The sequence below is a fragment of the Scyliorhinus torazame genome, chromosome 29 (assembly GCF_047496885.1).
Source record: "Scyliorhinus torazame isolate Kashiwa2021f chromosome 29, sScyTor2.1, whole genome shotgun sequence".
Taxonomy (NCBI): domain Eukaryota; kingdom Metazoa; phylum Chordata; class Chondrichthyes; order Carcharhiniformes; family Scyliorhinidae; genus Scyliorhinus; species Scyliorhinus torazame.
Genome location: NC_092735.1, coordinates 31,163,420 through 31,186,793, shown reverse-complemented (window position 1 = coordinate 31,186,793; position 23,374 = coordinate 31,163,420). Strand labels below are relative to the sequence as shown.

General features: G+C 46.7%; 1 protein-coding gene across 2 annotated transcripts in view; it reads right to left on the bottom strand.

Annotated features, from left to right (window-relative positions):
- Positions 1 to 385: 385 nt before the first annotated feature.
- Positions 386 to 23,374, bottom strand: part of LOC140403997 (kinesin-like protein KIF18A) — a 128,453-nt gene continuing 105,464 nt past the window's right edge. For both annotated transcript variants that reach the window (XM_072492327.1, XM_072492328.1), the window contains 4 exons: positions 13,913 to 14,462; positions 4,421 to 4,534; positions 2,521 to 2,594; positions 386 to 528 (listed from right to left, as the gene is read on the bottom strand). In XM_072492327.1, the coding sequence (XP_072348428.1) occupies positions 392 to 528; positions 2,521 to 2,594; positions 4,421 to 4,534; positions 13,913 to 14,462 (875 nt within the window). In that variant the 3' untranslated portion in view covers positions 386 to 391. The remainder of the gene's footprint in view (positions 529 to 2,520; positions 2,595 to 4,420; positions 4,535 to 13,912; positions 14,463 to 23,374) is intronic.

Sequence of the window (23,374 nt, the reverse complement as noted above, 5' to 3'; positions counted from 1 at the left end):
ATGTACAGCTTTTCCACAATGCTGCCTTCCTCACTGGGAAAATTCCACCAGAATTCAGCACAGCCATTGAGATGAAATTGGAGCACAGCACAAGTCTTGCAGGGGACATGATAAAACACAGCTCACAATCAAATTTCTTGTTGAGCACCTGCAGAGCGAGGCAGAGACTGACAACAAACATGCCCATGATCCAGAGCTCCATGCCCTCCTGGGGAAAGGGGGTGAATTAGGATGGGAGAAGGCATCATTTCAAGACTTAACAAGGCTTGAAAGAAGTTAAAAGAATTAACACAATTCAAAATACTGTCAAGATGATAGGATACTTGTGCAACATCTACACAACAATCAAATGCAATTAATTATTGCGTCACACCTTCACAAGAAATACTGGTCAGAAAGCAAATGGTTTATTTGAATTCTTCGAATTGGGTTGCGGCAGGAATTGGAAGCCCTGGTTGACTGGGAATGCTGCACCGCCATTAGTGCTTTCCTTGCCCACTGGATGTAGCCTTGAGCTGCTACACTGTGCTGTGTAAGAAAAAGATGATTAGGTCACACGTGATAATTGTATTCAAAATGAAATCCACACTGCCTATACTTGCTGCCAAGTTATGAATGGAATTTCAGACCCTATGCCACTTGGATCTAGGGGGTCAGGTGCACAGATCAATTAGTGGCTATTAATCAATGGATTATTATTGGCAGTCTTCCTATTCAGTGATAGCACAAACATAAAAGAATATTTTTTTTCATGCAGAAACCTGGAACATTCATTAGAATCCTTAACATTGGGAAAGAACAAGAAGTGATTGGTGTAACTATTTACTTTGCTCTGTCAATCGTGTGCTCATCAGGGTACGAGGAACATGGCACATTTCCCTTTCTTTAAATGGTCTCTCGATTTTAATTATTAAACTTGCAACCTCAGATCAGCAGCAAGCTTGATTACAGGAAGGGCAGCATTTTATAGTGAGGTTGTGGGAGGGATGGAGGAATCCGATGTTCCAAGAACTGCAAATGATTTAAGCTATTGCTGAACGTACATTTTCTCTCCGCCTCCAGTGCAGTGGAGTTCACATCTTTGTTATTAATATTTCATTGCACTGAGATATCTGCTACTGGTCCAGTCCTGATCGGTTGGCTCTCCTGCTGAAGCCCTACACCAAAGTGTTTTGTGCCATGTTTAAAATTGATCTGCTTCACCTGGTATAAATGGTAGCCAGTGAACTTCAGTGGCAGTCTGGTGATTTCCTCTTTGGCTATTGATCTTGGAGACCAGACTTGAGCAGTCATTTTCATAACTCGCCAACTTACTCATAAAAGAGCAACACGGAGATCCAGTGGGTGGCGGGTGAGGGTGAAATTTCATATTGCTATATGGATACTTTAAAACAGTACAGCAGCTGAGTCAAGATTAGGCAGCAAGCCAATGGGTGCAATAGCCATTGCCATGATGTCTGAGTGGACCTCCCTAGGCTACTGGAGCAGCCAGAGAATGGGATGTTGATGCATGCAAATTGGGGAGGTAATGAATGATGAAATTAAGATGTCATATTCCAACCCTGCTGACCTGAACACTGCCACTGAAAACAATAATTCAAGGGATCCTTAGCTGCAGTTGAAAAAAAGCTGGATGAAACGAAAAATGAAAATCGCTTATTGTCACGAGTAGGCTTCAATGAAGTTACTGTGAAAAGCCCCTAGTCGCCACATTCCGGCGCCTGTTCGGGGAGGCTGGTACGGGAATTGAACCGGGCTGCTGGCCTGCCTTGGTTTGCTTTCAAAGCCAGCGATTTAACCCAGTGCTAAACCTAAGGGTGGAAGTGTCAATTACAGGGGGAGCACAGTTCAAGCTGAGAGGGGGAAAGTTTAAGGGAGACGTGCAGGGTAGGTTTTTCACGCAGAGAGTGGTGGGTGCCTGGAACGCACTGCCAGTGGATGTGGTGGAAGCAGGCACATTAGCAAAATTTAAGAGGCATCTGGATGGGCACATGAATAGGGAGGTAAGAGAGGGATACGGACCTACTAAGGGCACCATGATCGACACACAGGCTTGGAGGGCCGAAAGGCCTGTTCCTGTGCTGTACCCTTCTTTGTTCTTTTTTTAAAATAAATATTTTTATTCTCCTCCTTTTTCACATTTTCATCATATTTACATTATACGAGATGTGGGGTATGGTGCATTCTAGAACAAGGGGGCTGCGGGTCAGTTTAGTGGACAAATGGCAAGAATTTGAAGGAGAGTTGTGGGTAAAGAGGGTACATAGTCAGCTGATGATTAAAGGAGTATGTAAAGAGAACAATGAGTCTGCCTCATTTAGTAGCCACCGGAGATGCAAGACTTTAATCTCCTGCATCGGCCCCCCCCAGCCTTTCCCTCCAGGATCCAGAAACAAAACTTCAATCAGCACTGTCAAATGGAGTATTTATCATACTTCTCATCAACTTTAATATAATATTGTGGGATGGTGCAAGCACTAATATCCTACATTAGATCCTGTTACAATTCTTCTAAATTACCTGACAATGGTCGATGATTGCTGGCTTGTGACCTCCTCCATTTATTCTGGCCATTGATGTGGGGTGAGATGCCACTGGGAAAGAAAAGACAAAGGCAAGAATTATTATATTGTGGTGGAAATCAACAAAAAGCTTACAGAATGAAGTATTTTCCTTTAAACCTTCATAAATAAAATGAAGAAAGCAAGTCCTCTTGCTATGACTTTCAGATTCAGTTTATTACAGTAATTTGAAAAGTTTCTTCATTTTAAACATATGCTCCTAGTGTCTCGGAATAATGTTTCAATTTTGTATTGATCAAATGTAGCTCTATGATTGTTGGACAAATCTGCAGTCAGCTGCTCTTTGAATGAAAACTGGACCCCATATGACGGGTGAAATGAGCGTTGCACTCATCTGCCCTTCATCATTGCTAATTCCTGATTAGGAGAGCAAGCAGATGACAGACTTCACAGCTAAGACGAGCACTTTATCATGTGCACCAGTCTCCATGAGCATTTATAGCTTGAGGTTCCCAAAAGTTCTTTGGAAAGTAGCACAGTGCAAACCCAGCAAAATTACTTTCTGTTAGCCTTGCATGAAGTATTTTTTTTCTATGGAAAACTCTCCTTGGAATTGGTAGTAGTTCCTGAAATTAAGTGGGACCCAATAGCAGTCAACAATTCTACAGGAATTTACATAGAATCCCGACAGTACAGAAAGCTGTTCAGCTCATCAAGTCAACACCGACCCTCCGAAAGATCACCCTACCTAGGCCCACTCCCCCACCCTATAAACTGTAATTCCATGCATTGATCATGGCCAAACCACCTAACCCACGCAGGCATTGGACAATGTGTGGAATTTGCACACAGTCACCCACGGCCAGAAATGAACCCGGGTCCCTGGCGTTGAGCAAATTCAATCCTGTGGCAGCTACATTGGGAGAGTTCCGCTATTACCAGAGTCAGATTTGGGTGCAAATTGCAAGTGATAAAGAGCTCAAACACATGCAATAACTAAACCTAGCTGCACAAATAGTGTCTGACTTACTCAGGTACTCAAAGAAAATAAAAAGAAATAAAATGAAGAACTGGAGGGCACAGATTTAAAGTGATTGGCAAAAGAACCAAGGGTAACAAGAGGACTTTTTTATGTGCAGTGAATGCATCGCCTGAAGAGCTGGTGGAGGCAGATTCAATCATGAAGGGAAAGGGCTAGGGTGGTGGAAGAGCTAAATTACTCTTGATGAGAGCTATCATGGATAGGAAAAGTCTCTTTCCGTGTGGCAACCATTCTGTAATTCAATGCGTGCTAGCTTTTGATGTACGGAAGAGTACAATGCCCCAATGTGTTACTTGCAATTACATTTACAGTTTTAATTGGATATTTTTCAAAATACAAAATGAAATTAATATCAACTATCCATTACATTTTGTATTTGTTACTGATTTTTGGCCAATTTATTTAGTTTGTTAAACAGTAATTATTGCAAACTTTAAGAAAATGGTGTCATTTGGTCATAACATTAGTGTCTGCAGAACTCTCCTGATGGAATACAGTAGTCCTGTGATCACTGTCCCCAAAGTACAAATTCTGCAGTCGCCTATTAGAAAGTAGATATGTTGCCAGGGAAGCTCTTAGTTATATTCACACCCCAATCTTAAATGACAACTGTGCAAAAGACTGCCGTGCTCCATAAACAGGATTCTCCCCACATTCCAAACGAATTGCAGTACAGGCTCGAGGGGTTAAATCATCTACTCTTGTTCCTAATTGGCGGATAGGCACTTACCATTAATAGTGCTTCATCTCTAAAAACAACATGTTTACGCTAATCTCAACTTTAAAAGTCACTTTCAGGAACCTTGAACAAAATCTCAAAACTAAAGCCTATGAATTCAATTTGCAACTGACATACCTTACAGATTTTCTCTTTCTTTGCACTGTAGGCTTAGTGGCAGACGCTGATTGATTTCTGGCTGTGAACAGCGCTCCAGGCTGATTTTGAGGTGCAAAATGTGGCAGCACCAACCTGCAAATATGAAATAAAACAGCACTGAGCAAAAAAATGGGAAAAATTATGGCCTGGGAACAGATGACCCTGTCATCCTTTCAGCCAGGAAATGATTCAAAGACTACGGTGACACGAGGCAGAATGAAGAAAATTACTACAATAAAAAAAAGTAACAATCTTTTGCTCATACTCTAAATGTTGCTGTTAGTCACTAATTAGTTTCAAAGAAATGCATTTCTCTGCCATCATGTTGTTATGAGGATGAGAACTGCCTGTGACAAATTTGAGGTGACAAGTGATTGCCCTCAACATCAAGGCCGCATTTGACTGAATCAAAGAAACCTAGCAAAACTGAAGTCAATGGGGATTGGGGCGAATGCCAGTGGGGCAAAAACTCTTTTTTTGGAATATTGGCCTTTATTTCAAAGGGAATGGAGTGTATAAAGAAATCCTGCTATAACTTTACAAAGCACTGGTTAGACACACCTGGAATACTGTGAACAGGTTTGGTCCCCTTATCCAAGGAAAGATATACTGGCATTGGAGGTAGTCCAGAGAAGGTTCGCAAGGTTGATCCCGGAGATAAATTAGGTTGGGCCTGTACTCATTGGAGTTTAGAGGAAAGAGAGGTGATCTTATTGAGACATATAGGATTCTCAGGGGGCTTGACAGGGTAGATGGGGAGAGGATGTGTTCTTCTTATGGAAGAGTCTCGGACCAGAGGGCATAATTGCAGAGTAAGAGGCCACCCATTTAAGATAGTGATGAAGAGGTATTTTGTCTTTCCATAGGTAATGAATCTGTGGAAATCTTCACAGCAGAGAGCTGTAGAGGCTGACTCAAGTATGCTCAAGGCTGAGGTAGACAGATATTTAATCACAAGGGAATCAAGGGTTATGGAGTTAAGGAGGGAAAGTGGAGTTCAGGATTATATCAGCTCAGCTATGATCTCATTGAATGTCAATGGGCCAAAAATGACCTACGTCTGCTCTTATGTCTTTATGGTCGGAGTCCTATCTAGCACAAAGGAAGGTTGTTGTGGTTGTTGGCGGTCAATCATCTCGGCCCCAAGGCATAACTGGAGGAGTTCCGTAGGATTGGGTCCTAAAGCTCAAGCATCTTCAGCTGCTTCATCAATTACCTTTCCTCTAACATAAGGTCAGAAGTGGGATGTTCGGGGTAGCACGGTGGCGCAGTGGATAGCACTGTCCCAGGTTTGATCCCGGCTCTGGGTCACTGTCCGTGTGGAGTTTGCACATTCTTCCAGTGTTTGTGTGGGTTTTGCCCCCACAATCCAAAGATGTGCAGTGTAGGTGGATTGGCCATGCTAAATTGCCCCTTAATTGGAAAAAATGAATTGGTTACTCTAAATTTATATTAAAAAAGTGGGATGTTCATTGTTTGGCACCATTTACAACTCCTGAAATACTGAAGAAGTCCATGTCCTTATGCAGCAAGAGCTCAACAACATTCAGGCTTGGGCTGTTCCCGTACCAGCCTCCCCGAACAGGCGCCGGAATGTGGCGACTAGGGGCTTTTCACAGTGACTTAATTTGAAGCCTACTTGTGACAATAAGCGATTTTCATTTCATTTTCATTTTCAAGTGGCAAGTAATATTCATGCCACACAAGTACCAGGTGATCATCGCCAACCTTGGAGAATCTCACCATTGCCCCATGACATTCAATGGCATTACCATCGCTGAATCCCCCAGTATTAACATCCTGGAGAGTAACATTGGCCAGAAACTGAACTGGATTAGCCATATAAATACTATGGCTACAAGAGGTCAGAGACTGGGAATTCTGAAGGAATAACTCACCTCCCGACTCCCTGTCCATCATCTACAAGGCACAAGTCCGGAGTGAATACTCCCCACTTGCCTGGATAAGTGCAGCTCCAACATCACTTGAGAAGCTTGTCCATCCAGGACAAAGTAGCCTGCTTGATTGGCACTCCATTCACTCTCTCCACTACCGACACCCAGTGGCAGCCTTGTGTACCATCTACAAGATGTCCTAAGCAACTCATCAAGTATCCTTTAACTGTACATTTCAAACCTGCGACTTCTATCACCTAGGACATGGGCAGCAGATACATGGGAACACCACCACCTGCAAGTTCCCTCCAAGTCACACGCTATCCTAACTTGAAACAATTTTGCTGTTCTTGCACTGTCATTGGGTCAAATTCCTGGAACTTGCTTCTTATCAGCACTGTTGGTTTTCCTACAAGGCACGAACTACAATATATTTAAAAATAATTAAGTTTGCAGAAAAATCTGAAAACCTCTCCAATAAGATTACCGATTGAGATGCAAACCCAATCAACTGTCATAATGCGTAAAGCATGTTTTGTGCTCTTTTATTTTGGCAATTGACCATCATATCCCATTTTGATATTACCACAAGACCATTTTCAAGCCATTTCTATTCTTTTTCTTTAAAAATATGTTTATTAAGAATTTTTAAACAACATTTTCAACCATACAAACAACCCCCCCCCCCCGCCGTAACAAAAAGAAAAGAAAGCTCGCATAGCAAGACATAAACATGGCAAGTCAATATGATACAGAACTTTGTACATTGGATTCCTCCCGTACATATCAGTTTTCCGGATCATTCATGTATTTTCTTGCTCAGATGCCCCTCAGAAACCCCCCCCCTTCCCCATCCCTCCCTCTTTCTCCTCCCCCCCCCCCATCCCTCCCTCTTTCTCCCCTCCCCTCCCCCCCATCCCTCCCTCTTTCTCCCCCCACCCCCATCCCTCCCTCTTTCTCCCCCCCCCCATCCCTCCCTCTTTCTCCCCCTCCACAAGAAAGATATCCCCCCCCCCCCCCTGGGTTGCTGCTGCTGACCGAACTTCATCTAACGCTCCGCGAGATAGTCTAGGAACGGTTGCCACTTCCTGTAGAACCCCTGCGCAGACCCTCTCAAGGCAAACTGTATCCTCTCCAACTTGATAAACCCTGCCATGTCATTTATCCAGGCTTCCAAACTGGGGGGCTTCGCATCTTTCCACACTAACAAGATCCTCCGCCGGGCTACCAGGGACGCAAAGGCCAGAATGCCGGCCTTTTTCGCCTCCTGCACTCCCGGCTCGTCCGCTACTCCAAATAATGCTAGCCCCCAACTTGGCTTGACCTGGACTTTCACCACCTTAGATATAGTTCTCGCCACTCCCCTCCAGAACCCATCCAGTGCCGGGCACGACCAAAACATATGGGCATGGTTCGCCGGGCTTCCTGAGCACCCCCCACATCTGTCCTCCACCCCAAAGAACCTACTCAGTCTCGCCCCAGTCATGTGCGCTCTGTGAACAGCCTTAAATTGTATCAGGCTAAGCCTGGCACACGAGGAAGAGGAATTAATCCTACTTAGGGCATCAGCCCACAGACCCTCCTCAATCTCCTCCCCCAGCTCCTCTTCCCATTTACCCTTCAGCTCCACTACCAAAGCCTCCCCCTCTTCTTTCATCTCCTGGAATATCGCCGACACCTTGCCCTCTCCGACCCATACGCCTGAAATCACCCTGTCTTGAATCCCCTGTGCCGGGAGCAGCAGGAATTCTTCACCTGCCGCCTCACAAACGCCCTCACTTGCATGTACCTGAAAGCATTTCCCGGGGGGTAGCCCAAACTTTTCCTCCAGCGCCCCTAAGCTCGCAAACGTCCCATCGATGAACAGGTCCCCCATTCTTCTAATCCCTGCCCGATGCCAGCTCTGAAACCCCCCCATCCATCCTTCCTGGGACAAACCGATGGTTATCTCTGATCGGGGACCACACAGAGGCTCCCATCGCACCCCTGTGCCATCTCCACTGCCCCCAGATCTTTAGCGTTGCCGCCACCCCCGGACTCGTGGTGTACCTTGTCGGCGAGAGCGGCAGTGGTGCCGTCACCAGCGCCCCCAGGCTCATTGCTTTGCAGGACGCCATCTCCAACCTCTTCCATGCCGCCCCCTCTCCCTCCATCACCCACTTACGGATCATCGCCACGTTGGCTGCCCAGTAGTAGCCACCCAGATTCGGCAACGCAACCCCTCCTCTATCCCTACTACGCTCCAGGAACCCCCTCCTTACCCTCGGGGTCTTACTCGCCCACACAAAACCCATAATGCTCTTGCCTACCCTCTTAAAAAAGGCCTTCGTGATCACAATTGGAAGGCATTGGAATACAAAAAGAAACCTCGGGAGGACCACCATTTTAATCGACTGTACCCTGCCCGCTAGTGAGCGTGGCAACATGTCCCACCGTTTAAAGTCCTCCTCCATCTGCTACACCAGCCGTGTCAAATTAAGTTTGTGCATGGCCCCCCAGCTCCTAGCTACCTGGATCCCCAAGTATCGAAAGCTCCTTTCCACCCTCCTCAACGGTAGGTCGTCTATCCCTCTTCCCTGATCCCCCGGATACACCACAAAGAGCTCACTCTTCCCTACATTGAGCTTGTAGCCCGAGAAATCCCCAAACTCCCTTAGGATCTGCATGACCTCCACCATCCCCTTCACTGGGTCCGCCACATACAGCAACAGGTCGTCTGCGTACAGCGACACTCGATGCTCCTCTCCCCCTCGCACCACCCCCCTCCATTTCCTAGACTCCCTTAATGCCATGGCCAAAGGTTCAATTGCTAATGCAAACAACAGCGGGGACATGGGGCACCCCTGCCTCGTCCCTCGATACCGCCGAAAATACTTCGACCTCCGCCGATTCGTAACCACACTCGCCACCGGGGCTCTAATAGGAGCTTAACCCAACTGATAAACCCCTCCTCAAACCCAAACCTCCGCAACACTTCCCAGAGATACTCCCACTCTACTCGGTCAAAGGTCTTCTCCGCATCCATAGCTGCCACTATCTCCGCCTCTCCCTCCATCGATGGCATCATTATCACGTTTAGGAGCCTTCGCACATTGGTATTTAGCTGCCTACCCTTTACAAATCCCATCTGGTCCTCGTGAATCACCCCCGGGACACAGTCCTCAATCCTCGTAGCCAACATTTTTGCCAGCAACTTAGCATCTACGTTGAGGAGCGAGATCGGCCTATACGACCCGCATTGCAGTGGGTCCTTATCCCGCTTCAGGATCAAAGAGATCGTCGCCTCTGACATTGTAGGGGGCAGGGTCCCCCCCTCCCTTGCCTCATTGAAGGTCCTTACCAGCAACGGGACTAACAGGTCTACATACTTCCTATAGAACTCCACCGGGAACCCATCATGTCCCGGGGCCTTCCCTGCCTGCATGTTCCCCAGTCCTTTAACCAGCTCCTCCACCCCAATTGGCGCCCCCAAACCAGCCACCTCCTGCTCCTCCACCCTCGGGAACCTCAGTTGGTCCAAGAATCGTCGCATTCCCTCTTTTCCCCCTGGTGGCTGGGACCTATACAGCTCCTCGTAGAAGGCCTTGAATGCCGCATTCACTTTCACCGCACTCCGCACCGTAGTTCCCCTGCCATCCTTGACTCCACCTATTTCCCTCGCTGCCATCCTCTTACGGAGCTGATGTGCCAGCATCCGGCTCGCCTTCTCCCCATACTCATACATCGTCCCCTGTGCCTTCCTCCACTGTGCATCTGCCTTCCCTGTGGTCAACTGGTCGAACTCCGTCTAGAGACTTTGTCTCTCCCTGAGGAGTCCCTCACCATGGGCCTCTGCATATCTCCTGTCCACTCTTAAAATCTCCCCCACTAACCTCTCCCTTTCCCTGCCCTCTCTCTTCTCCCCATGAGCCCTGATGGAGATTAACTCTCCCCTGACCACCGCCTTCAGCGCCTTCCATACTACTCCCACCTGCACCTCCCCGTTGTCGTTGGCCTCCAGATACCTTTCGATGCACCCCCGCACCCTCCCACACACTTACTCGTCTGCCAGCAGTCCCATATCCAACCGCCACAGCGGGCGTTGGTCCCTCTCCTCCCCCAGCTCTAATTCCACCCAGTGCGGGGCGTGGTCTGAAATGGCAATGGCCGAATACTCCGTTCCCTCCACTTTCGGGATCAATGCCCTGCCCAGAACAAAAAAATCTATCCGGGAGTAGGCCTTGTGTACATGGGAGAAAAAAGAAAATTCTCTGGCCAAAGGCCTGGCAAATCTCCACGGATCTACTCCCCCCATCTGATCCATAAACCCCCTGAGCACCTTGGCCGCAGCCGGCCTCTTTCCGGTCCTAGATCTGGAGCGATCCAGTGCTGGGTCCAACACCGTGTTGAAATCCCCATCCATTATCAAGCTTCCTACCTCCAAGTCCGTAATATGCCCCAACATCCGTTTCATGAATCCAGCATCGTCCCAATTCGGGGCGTATACATTTACCAATACCACCCCTGTCCCCTGCAACCTAACGCTCACCATCACGTATCGGCCTCCATTGTCCGCTACTATGTTTTTGGCCTCAAACGACTTCCCCCGCTTCCCCACCAGTATTGCCACCCCTCTATTCTTCGCATCCAGCCCCGAATGGAACACCTGTCCTACCTGTGAAAGTGTACAAACTCAGCAATAGCATGATGGGAAAAATAGCCAACTTATGTAACCAAGTGTGAGACAGCTGTGTCAGCTAAGTGCCAAGATCAGACCCTGACAAACTAGACAAAGCTAAGAATCCACATAATTGTATCATACAAGGCCAGAAGAGGGAAAATAGTGCCTGACCTTATTAAAACCTGATAACAAAGCCACGATCTAGGAATGTCCTAATAACACAACCTCCTCATGACCTAGGTCCATCTGCGTCAAGGCATCATGAGGGCAGAGGTAAAAACAAAATAGGACCACGTCTTAAACCCTCTAAAGACAAAATACTGCAAATAAGCCGAGTCAGGGTCTTTCCATGACAACATGTTTGATCACAAGTTATGACTGTATTGACATTTTTGAACAAGGTCTGTTTTTGTAAAATGATACAGCTTTTGTATAAATATTGAACGTTTTCTCCATGTCTTTGCGAGCTTGAGAAAGAATGAGCAGGTTTACCTTAACAGCTCTCTCTCTCTCTAACCTGTAGACATCTGCATGCAGACTTTGGTCAATAAAGACAAAGTTATTTATTTCGAAACAGAGTTGTAAAGTTGTTTTCTTCACAGTCTTGAAGTAGGAAAAATTTAAAAAGACGACATACCCATCCCTTCCTTAACCTGACCTGATCTGCCACCTTCAGATGTGTCTCCTGAAGCGTGACCACGTCTGCCTTCAGTCCCTTTAAGTGCGCAAATACTCGGGCCCTCTTAACCGGCCCATTTAGGCCTCTCACATTCCACGTGATCAGCCGGATTGGGGGGTTACCCCCCACCCCCTGCCGACTAGCCATCTCGTATCTTAGGCCAGTCCCGTGCCCGCGTCTCCCGCACCCTCCAGTTCCAAAGACGGGGAACCCCCGCCCCGACCACCTCTTCCATTTTCAGTTCCCCCTCGGCTAGTGCAGCAGCAACCCTATTGTCCCCCCCCCCTCCCCGCTAGATCCGAATTTAGCTCTTTTGCTCCCCCATAATACTTCCGTAAGTCAGCTAACTCCAGCTGCCCCCGCCTTCCCGTTGACCCCCCCCCCACCTTGTGGAAATTCTTCCTCCTCCTTGCGTTCCTCCATCTCCCCCTCCCTAACGCGGGAAAAAGCCCGTGCTTTCCTGAGCCAGCCCCACCCCGCCCCCTGTGGCGCAGCTCCTGTTGCGGCCTTATCCCAATTCCCCCATCCCCGAGTCTCACCTCCCTCCAGCACCGACGCCCGCATTCCCCACTGTCCCATCAAAAAACTCTTCCCCCATCCCCATCCATCGTCCCACCGGTGAAACATTCGTTACCCATATTTACAACCCTGTATACAGTCAACATCTCCCCCACAACCACAGTCCCTCAGTTAGAGTCCAATTTTTCCATTTGGATAAAGATCCAAGCCTCTTCTGGCGTTTCGAAATAGTGGTGTCAGTCCTGATAAGTGACCCACAGTCGCGCTGGCTGCAGCATTCCGAATCTCACCCTTTTTTTATGCAGCACCGCCTTGGCCCGGTTGAAGCCAGCTCTCCTCTTTGCCACCTCCGTGCTCCAGTCCTGGTAGACTCGGATCACCGCATTCTCCCATCTACTGCTCCGCTCCTTCTTGGCCCATCTCAGGACACTCTCTCTCTCTGTCCACAAAGCGATGGAACCTCGCCACTATCGCCCTTGGCGGCTCGCCAGCCTTGGGTCTCCTTGCCAGGACCCGGTGAGCCTCTTCTAGCTCCAGGGGGCTCGGAGAGGCCTTCGCACCCATCAGTGAATGGAGCATCGTGCTCACATACACCCAAACATCAGCCCCCTCCACTCCTTCGGGGAGACCCAGAATCCGAAGATTCTTCCTCCTCGACCTGTTCTCCAGGACCTCAAATCTCTCGGCCCACCTCTTGTGTGCCTCCATCTTCACCGCCAGGCCCAAGATTCTCGTCCTCGTTAGTTTTATCCCTCACCTCTCGGAGCTCTACCGCCTCGGCCTTCTGGGTCTCCTTCAGCCCCTCGATCGCCAACAGCATTGGCGCCAGCACCTCCTTTTTAAGCTCCTCCACGCAGCGCCTGAGAAACTCCTGCTGGTCCGGCCCCCATGCTGCTCGATCTCCGCCCTCCGCCATCTTGTTTTTTCCTCTTCATTTCTGCCGCTGCTCCAAAGCCACTTTTTCCGAGGCTTCACTGCTAATCCCCGCCATACGACGGAGGGGGAACCTTACTTCACCTTCCCACACGGGATTTGATCAAAAAATTTCCATTGGGGCTCCTCCGGAGAGCCCAAAAGTCCGTTATAGCGGGAGCTGTCAAAATGTGCGGCTTAGCTCCGCATCGCCCCAACCGGAAGTTGCCATTTCTATTCCTGCACAGCTGCTGGCACGACATCTCATTTTTCATAGCGGTCAAGACACTGCAACATTTTTAAAATTTAACCTGATAAAGCCTGGAGCACAAAGGACATGAAATAAATGAACGAATTTCAGAAATTCAGAAAGCAATACAATGTGTTTTCTGGTTAGAAGGGATAACGGTCAATGCCACGAGATAGAAAATGCAGGAAAGTCAATGAAAACCTTAAATAGAGGGAGAATTGAAGCAGCACATCTTGCAAAGGCAAGTAAAATCTCAAATCTCAAAAGCACATCGCATCACAATTTAGAAACAAACTTCTGGAAAAACTCAGGTCAGACAGCATTTGTGGAGAGAAAGAGAGTTAACCCTCTCGAAAATTTAATGGATTCTCTCTCTACAGACGTTGCCAGACCTGTTGAGTTTTTCCACCATTTTCTGTTTTTATTTCAGATTTTCAGCATCCACAGTATTTTGTATCATGATTTTCCTGTTTCAGTGACATCCAAAAATCTATTGGGACAATACATGAAAAACAAATTTAGCAGCATAAAGAACAGTTAATAAATATAGACTAACCTCTCTAGAAATGCATTAGGGGTCTGTGCAAAGATCTTATGGCTCACAGTTACTTCTGGTCTCCGAACAGCTGAAGGACCAATGGTTATATCGGAGCAAGCGTGATGACTTGCATCTATGGTTTCAAAGGTTTCATTTAAATTTGGATTCTTGGCCACCATGGAAACACAGGTGGCCATGTGGAAATTACAGCCATTGGGAGCAATGGTGGCTGGACAAAGCTGCGCCTTGATGACAGTTCCTTTGTTGCCAATGACATTGCTTCGATTTGAAAATGGTTGGGTCTCCTTGCACACTATTGGCACAATGGTCAACGGTTCAGTTATGGTCCTTTTGCGTTTTCTTCGTAACTCAGACATTGAAGGATTACTTGAAGCAATCTCATCTTTCATTCGCCTTCTCTTCATTGGTGATCGTGCCTTACGAGGTTGTTTGGGTGGTGTCTTGAGCTCGGTTAGGCTCCGTTTTGTAGGTGGTCGTTTCCGTGTACCAGCGCTCAGGAGAATTTGTTCGGTCGATTGTGTAGCTCCATCTTGTTTTGCAGGTGGAGCTGAAAGACAGAAGAGCAAAATTCAGCCTTAACATTCAAAAGAAAACATCCAAACCCCATTTCAGTTTTATATAATAGTGTTACAAAACCATCATCCCAACATTCTTAAGGGGTTTAAAAAGTTCAGACTATGAGGTTTGCGAAGTCTACAACCGGGGCCACTCTTAGTTCAATCCAACAGAAGGGAAATGCTGGTAGCGGGATTCTAATTCAGGCCTTTTCTTTGGTTGCTCATAGTCCAGTTATGTAGTTACCAATACGGATTTAAAATTTTTTGATATTCTAGTTGGGACTCCGGTACTGTTGCTTTATGATTCAATGGAAGGGCAGAACTATGCCATTCATTCAACAATAACTTGTATAGCGTCTTTAAATTGGGGCTGGACCCTATGACAATTTATCATTCTTTCTGTGCAATTCCCTAAATTGAGCACTATATCCATAAAAGAGAGTGAAGATTAAACCAATCTAGATAGCCAGAGACTGAAAACATTAAAAAAATATATTCATGGGAAGTGGGCATTGTTGGCAAGACCAGCACTTTTTGTTTACCTCCAGCTGCCCTCAGGAAGGTGCTGCTGACAAACCATTTTCTTGAATACAACAGTGCGCTTCCTGGTGTTATGCAGAATCATTCTGACTGGAATGTCCCAAAATCAAGGTAGTAATGCATATTTCTCGCGACAGAAAAGTATGCAAGTGAACGAGTTTGCGCTTAGCTGCGAAACCCATAATCTTCCAAAATCTTTTCCAAGGTTGAATATTATCTAGGCTCATAAATGAGGGATGAGTGAGGAACTGGAGAGTTGCCTGCACCGATAGGTCTTCAACCTTTTGGGATTTGGCTCCTTCTGGAGAAGGAATTGAAAAACAATTGCCAAAATTTATATTTAGCTGATGCTTATTTTGTCACCCTGGTTGATTTTGTGGTATTACTCGAAATCTTGGGAGCCTGCAAACAAACCATATGAGGTCATTCCGTAACTACTAATGCTTGAGGATACTTGTGGTTGTACAGGCTAGTTTGCTGGCAAAATACAAAAATACTTTCTGGCTATTGTTCACAAGGCTGAACTATGCCTTCTGCACAATACATCCGGTTAAAGCCACATAAAGACATTTAGTAATGATGCTTGCGGTTGCCTTGAAGTGCTGATAATAGAATTCTCTAGCACTGCAGTCACAAAATACCAACCCTAATTTTGAATATCTAATAATGTATGGAGAACTTAAAATGTTATTCCCAACTATGAAGGCTGGGACAGGATCGGTAGGACTGTTGATGAATTTAGCAGCAGATGATGTGGCAAATGACTTTCTTGTTTCTGCAGCTATAAATCAGGAAACGGGAGAGAAGAACTCGGGAAACTTACAATCACTGGGGAAGTATGACTGAGCAAAAGGGAGAGTAAAAGGGAAACCATGCTTAACCAATTGGCGTTCTTTGAAGAAGTAATGTGCTATGGATAAAGGGGCATGATGGCAGATTTACTTAAGATTTCCAGAAGGCATTTGATGAAGTGCCACGGCAAAGGTTATTGTGGAAAATAAGTGCTCATGGTGTAGGGGGTAATTCATTGGCACACAAAGATGATTGGTTAGCTAACAGGAAACAATATGCATAAATGGGCTGTTTTTTGGTTGGTAAGGTGTAACAAGTTGTGTGCCACAGGGATCAGTGCTGGGCCTCAGCTTTTTACAATTTATTAAATGACTTGGACGCAGGGATCGATGGTATGGTTGCTAAATTTGCTGATGACATGGAGATAGGTAGGAAAGTAAATTGTGAAGAGGATATAGGGAAGTTATAAAGGAATATAGATAGAACATAGAACATACAGTACAGAAGGAGGCCATACAGTACAGAAGGAGGCCATTCGGCCCATCGAGTCTGCACCGACCCACTTAAGCCCTCACTTCCACCCTATCCCCGTAACCCAATAACCCCTCCTAACCTTTTTTGGTCACTAAGGGCAATTTATCATGGCCAGTCCACCTAACCTGCACATCTTTGGACTGTGGGAGGAAACCGTAGCACCCGGAGGAAACCCACGCAGACAGGGGGAGAACGTGCAGACACCGCACAGACAGTGACCCAAGCCAGGAATCGAACCTGGGACCCTGGCGCTGTGAAGCCACAGTGCTAATCACTTGTGCTACCGTGCCGCCCTAGGTTGAGTTGGCAAAGATCTGGCAAATGGGAGTATCATGTGGGAAATTACCCATTTTGGCAGGAAGAGTAATAAAAAAAATATCTGAACTGAGGTCCTATGGTGCAGTGGGTAGCATCCTCTCTCGGAGCCAGACACTCCGGGCTCAAGTCCCACTCCAGGACCTGATGGCCAAAGAAAGTGCATTCACAATGCAGCTAACAGATTGAGTATCAACCTGCAAAATCAACCTTCCAACACATGCCAATGGTAAGAGGTTAAGAGTAGGGAGACTCATGGGTCAGCAATGCCGGATGCGGAGTGGCACCCCTCCAGCTGGTGGCAGGCTAGTGACCTGCTTCAGGAAAACAACGCCATTGCAACAGATGAAAGTCTATATGCAGGAAAAGAAACAATATTATCTGAATGGTGAGAGATTGCAGAGCTCTGAGATACAAAGAGATCTAGGTTTTCTCGTTCAGGAATCGCAAAAAGTGTGCAGATACGTCAAGTAATTAGGAAAGCTAATAGAATGTTAACATTTATTGCAAGGGAAATACAATACAAAAGTAGTTATACAGAGCACTGGTGAGATTGCATCTTGAGTTCTGTGTACAGTATTGGTCTCCTTATTTAAAGGAAGGATTAAACCCATTGGAAGTAGTTCAAAGAAAGTTTACTAGGCTAATACCTGGAATAGGCAGGCTGTCTTATGAAGAAGCATTGGACAGGCTCGGCTTGTACCCACTGGGTTCACTATTCAAACATAAGGGTTGTCCATTTAAGGCAGTGGAAGCAGAGTCATTGAATATTTTCCAAGCAGAGGGAGATAGATTGTTGATAAGCAAGGCTTGAAAGGTCATCAGGGATAGGTGGGAATAGGCAGTCGAGGTTACTTTCAGATTAGCCAGGATCTTATTGTATGGCGGGGCAAGCTCGAGTGTCCAAATGGCGTATTCCTGCTCCCAATTCATTTGCACGTTCATAAATAGAACCAGATAGCAACTCATTCATAATGAAGCAGCACTACTCCACTGATATGACTACAGGGAGAAAGAATGTTGCGGAGGAAAAGTAAAGTGCCGAAAATATGCAGTACTTAGTCATTAATGGTAGAGGTCGATTCGTTGTAGAGGAATCCAGTCAGTTGTACTGGACCGCTCTATCCCTGCAGATATATTTCCTTCAACTGCCCATCCAATTTTCCTTTTGAAATCTCTGATCATCATCTTAGTGGGCAGCAATTTCCAGGTCATTACCATGTGTATTTAAAAACAGTTTTGCATCACATTCCTGCGAGATCTCTTGCACAAAATCTTAAACTTGTGTTCCTTAGTCCTGATGTTAGCAACTAATGGGAACAGTTTTTCCTCTAAACCCATCATAACCATGTACATTTCTACCAAATCTTTCCTTAATCTCCTATGTTCCTAGGACAAACCCAGTATTTCCAACCTAACCCCTGCAACTAACTAAAATCCCTAATCCCTGGAACCACTCTGGTAAAGATATCTCAAGGGCTCTCACTCATATCCTTCCTAAAGTGCAGTGAGCAGAACTGGATGCAATAGGCCAACCAGAGCATTATAAATGTTCAGCATAACTCTCCTGCTTGAACCCTGTGGAAGTGGTCAAGAGCTGCCATAATGGTAAAATATCATATAGCCCACCAGTCATTAAGAAATATTGATCTTGATGAAAAATTATGCTACAACCACATCCTCACTCATGTTTTTACAGAATCTTTCAGGGAGACAGAGTCCGGTAAGAGTGCCCATCTTATTGTATAGGGCATGTTTCTAACCAGCCACCTAGGCTTAAAACTGATGTTCATAGAATTTACAGTGCAGAAGACCATTCGGCCCATCGAGTCTGCACCAGCCCTTGGAAAGAGCACCTGTATTAGGCTGAGCCTGGAAAGAGCACCCTACCCAAGCTCACACCTCCACCCTAACCCAGTAACCCCACCCAAACTTTTTGGACACTAAGGGCAATTTAGCGTCACTAATCCACCTTGAACTGTGGGAGGAAACCGGAGCACCTGGAGAAAACTTACGAAGACACGGGGAGAACGCGCAGACTCCGCACAGACAGTGACCTATGCCGGGAATCGAACCTGGGACCCTGGAGCTATGAAGCAATTGTGATAACCATTGTGCTATCATGGCAGATTTTCTGCCACAAGCAGGTTAGCACTGCAGCTTCTCAGCGCCAGGGACCGGGGTTCAATTCTGGCCTTGGGTGACTGTGTGGAGTTTGCACTTCCTCTCTGTGCCTGTGGGTGTTTCCTCCGGTTGGTCTGTTTCCTCCCAGTCCAAAGATGTGCAGGTTAAGTGGGGTTATTGGGTTACAGGGATAGGGTGCTCTATCAAGAGGATGGAACAGATTCTATGGGCTTCCTTCTGCACTGTAGGAATTCTTTAGTTCTATGACAGAGATTAAGTTAATGGTGGCAAATCTGCAACACCAGTTTTATCATGGTTAGCAAGCTGAAAAATCCATCAACAATACGTTGGAATACTAGCAGCAAAATACAGTAACACTAAAAATGGAATTTAGTATCTGTTTCCGTGCTCCCACAGGGCTTTCTGCAAGTTTGAAATTGTTGCATAATCTGTTCATTCCTTTCCCTTCTTTCTGGGCCGCTTAGCTACTTGGAGCACACCTGGTATTTGGATAACTCCTCTATAGATTTTAAACCCATCGGTAGAAACTACAAGTGCCACAGGTAACAGGAATAACACAGGCTTAAGGACAGAAAGAGTCAACTTGATGAATATATTATTGAAAATAGTTTTCTGTTAACCAGACCTTAATCAGTTACTGAACCATTATGGTCTTAACATGTTGTGCACTTCCCATTTCCTTCACAGATTTCAACTGAAGTCACAATTCCTTTTACAAAAACACCTTTTAGCACAAAGACATATTGCAGGATAAACTGAGCAACAGCCATGATACAGCAGTAGCACCCTCACCTGAGTCAGCAGATTGAGAGATCTTGGTTCTCTCCAGAGACAGTATTGAGTGCTGCGCTGTCAGAGGTGCACCATCCAAATCAGAGATTTGTCTCCTCAGTAGATATAAAAGATTCCACAATCACTATTTTGAAGAGCAGGAGAGTTCTCCCCAGTATCCGTGCTAATATTTAACCCTCAACCAACATCGCTAAAGCCGATTATCTGATCATTATTACAGGGAAATCTGTTATCTGGCATGCTGCAGGAATCGGAGGTGCTGGTTAATCTAATATGCCAGTTAATTGCGATGCAAGGTGAAGTTTGCATTTGAAAATGAAAATCGCTTATTGTCACAAGTAGGCTTCAAATGAAGTTACTATGAAAAGCCCCCAGTCGCCACATTCCATTTTCATCCCAAGAGAAAGCTCCATGTTGATCACACCAGTGTGGAAGCCTCACAAGAAGTGCGAGAGCGTGCAAATTGAGTCAGCTGGGTTGACGGAAAATGGTGCTGTAGAACTGGGGAGGCAGAGGCCAAAGTCAGGACAGGCTACCAATAACTATTACAGGCTACCAATAACAATAACACCTGATGAAGGAGCTGCACTCCGAAAGCTAGTGATTCGAAACAAACCTGTTGGACTTTAACTCTGTTGTAAGACTTCTTTAAAATAATTTTTTTTTTTTTTATTCTCCTCCTTTTTCACATTTTCTCCCACATTTACATCCATCAACAATAAACAATAATCAGCAAGATATGTCAGTCCCCATAATAACAACGATCCCATCTACCCACCAACCCCCGAACCACAACCCGCATGTTTGCGGAAGGAGGTTGCTGGGAGGTAAGTCAACCTTTAAAAGCACTTGTCTTTGCAGGGGCAGGCCAGTCGATTTCGGTGGCGTGAGAACAGCTGGTGAGTCAGTTTCAGCGGGAGCATTGCGGAAGGAGGTTGCTGGGAGGTAAGTCAACCTTTAAAAGCACTTGTCTTTGCAGGGGCAGGCCAGTCGATTTCGGCGTGAGAACAGCTGGTGAGTCAGTTTCAGCGGGAGCAGTGCGGAAGTGGCTGCTGGGAGGTAAGTCTGTCCTTTAAAAGCACTTGTCTTTGCAGGGGCAGGCCAGTCGATTTCGGCGGGAGAACAGCTGGTGAGTCAGTTTCAGCGGGAGCATTGCGGAAGGAGGTTGCTGGGAGGTAAGTCAACCTTTAAAAGCACTTGTCTTTGCAGGGGCAGGCCAGTCGATTTCGGCGGCGTGAGAACAGCTGGTGAGTCAGTTTCAGCGGGAGCATTGCGGAAGGAGGTTGCTGGGAGGTAAGTCAACCTTTAAAAGCACTTGTCTTTGCAGGGGCAGGCCAGTCGATTTCGGCGGCGTGAGAACAGCTGGTGAGTCAGTTTGAGCGGGAGCATTGCGGAAGGAGGTTGCTGGGAGGTAAGTCAGCCTTTAAAAGCACTTGTCTTTGCAGGGGCAGGCCAGTCGATTTCGGCGTGAGAACAGCTGGTGAGTCAGTTTCAGCGGGAGCAGTGCGGAAGTGGCTGCTGGGAGGTAAGTCTGTCCTTTAAAAGCACTTGTCTTTGCAGGGGCAGGCCAGTCGATTTCGGTGGGAGAACAGCTGGTGAGTCAGTTTCAGCGGGAGCATTGCGGAAGGAGGTTGCTGGGAGGTAAGTCAACCTTTAAAAGCACTTGTCTTTGCAGGGGCAGGCCAGTCGATTTCGGCGGGAGTGGAGCTGGCTGGTTAGTCAATTTCAGCAGGAGCTGAGAATTTTTCTTTTTTTTTTTAAATTAGTTTTTTAGGCGGGAACAGGAAGTCGACCCGCGGACGTCTGGGAAGACCCTCACCAATAAATTCTGGTGGAGAGGAAACCCGAGACACTACACGTGTAGTGTCTCCCACCCGCCCTCCTCCTCTAACCTAATAATAAAACCCATTGGTCTGAGGTAAGTACCATATTTTATTATATTATTATTATTTTTTATAAAAATTTAATTTAGTTGTGAGCCAGATCTTGGTAGAAAGTTAGAGGAATGGCAGGGAAGGGAGTGCCATGTTCCTCCTGCAGGATGTTTGAGGTGAGGGATGCAGTTAGTGTCCCTGCTGATTTTACCTGCAGGAAGTGCTGCCATCTCCAGCTCCTCCAAGACCGAGTTAGGGAACTGGAGCTGGAGTTGGAAGATCTTCGGATCATTCGGGAGGCAGAAGGGGTCATAGATAGCAGCTTCAGGGAATTAGTTACACCAAAGATTGGAGATAGGTGGGTAACTGTAAGAGGGACTGGGAAAAAACAGTCAGTGCAGGGATCCCCTGCGGTCGTTCCCCTGAGAAACAAGTATACCGCTTTGGATACTTGTGGGGGGGACGACTTACCAGGGGTAAGCCATGGGGTACGGGCCTCTGGCACGGAGTCTGTCCCTGTTGCTCAGAAGGGAAGGGGGGAGAGGAGCAGAGCATTAGTAATTGGGGACTCTATAGTCAGGGGCACAGATAGGAGATTTTGTGGGAGCGTGAGAGACTCATATTTGGTATGTTGCCTCCCAGGTGCAAGGGTACGTGATGTCTCGGATCGTGTTTTCCGGGTCCTTAGGGGGGAGGGGGAGCAGCCCCAAGTCGTGGTCCACATTGGCACCAACGACACAGGTAGGAAAGGGGACAAGGATGTCAGGCAGGCTTTCAGGAAGCTAGGATGGAAGCTCAGAACTAGAACAAACAGAGTTGTTATCTCTGGGTTGTTGCCCGTGCCACGTGATAGTGAGATGAGGAATAGGGAGAGAGAGCATTTAAACACGTGGCTACAGGGATGGTGCAGGCGGGAAGGATTCAGATTTTTGGATAACTGGGGCTCTTTCTGGGGAAGGTGGGACCTCTACAGACAGGATGGTCTACATCTGAACCTGAGGGGCACAAATATCCTGGGGGGGGAGATTTGTTAGTGCTCTTTGGGGGGGGTTTAAACTAATGCAGCAGGGGCATGGGAACCTGGATTGTAGTTTTAGGGTAAGGGAGAATGAGAGTATAGAGGTCAGGAGCACAGATTTGACGTCGCAGGAGGGGGCCAGTGTTCAGGTAGGTGGTTTGAAGTGTGTCTACTTCAATGCCAGGAGTATACAAAACAAGGTAGGGGAACTGGCAGCGTGGGTTGGTACCTGGGACTTCGATGTTGTGGCCATTTCTGAGACATGGATAGAGCAGGGACAGGAATGGATGTTGCAGGTTCTGGGGTTTAGGTGTTTTAGTAAGCTCAGAGAAGGAGGCAAAAGAGGGGGAGGTGTGGCGCTGCTAGTCAAGAGCAGTATTATGGTGGCGGAGAGGATGCTAGATGGGGACTCTTCTTCTGAGGTAGTATGGGCTGAAGTTAGAAACAGGAGAGGAGAGGTCACCCTGTTGGGAGTTTTTTATAGGCCTCCTAATAGTTCGAGGGATGTAGAGAAAAGGATGGCGAAGATGATTCTGGATATGAGCGAAAATAACAGGGTAGTTATTATGGGAGACTTTAACTTTCCAAATATTGACTGGAAAAGATATAGTTCGAGTACAATAGATGGGTCGTTTTTTGTACAGTGTGTGCAGGAGGGTTTCCTGAAACAATATGTTGACAGGCCAACAAGAGGCGAGGCCACGTTGGATTTGGTTTTGGGTAATGAACCAGGCCAGGTGTTGGATTGGAGGTAGGAGAGCACTTTGGGACAGTGACCACAATTCGGTGACGTTTACGTTAATGATGGAAAGGGATAAGTATACACCGCAGGGCAAGAGTTATAGCTGGGGGAAGGGCAATTATGATGCTATTAGACGTGACTTGGGGGGGG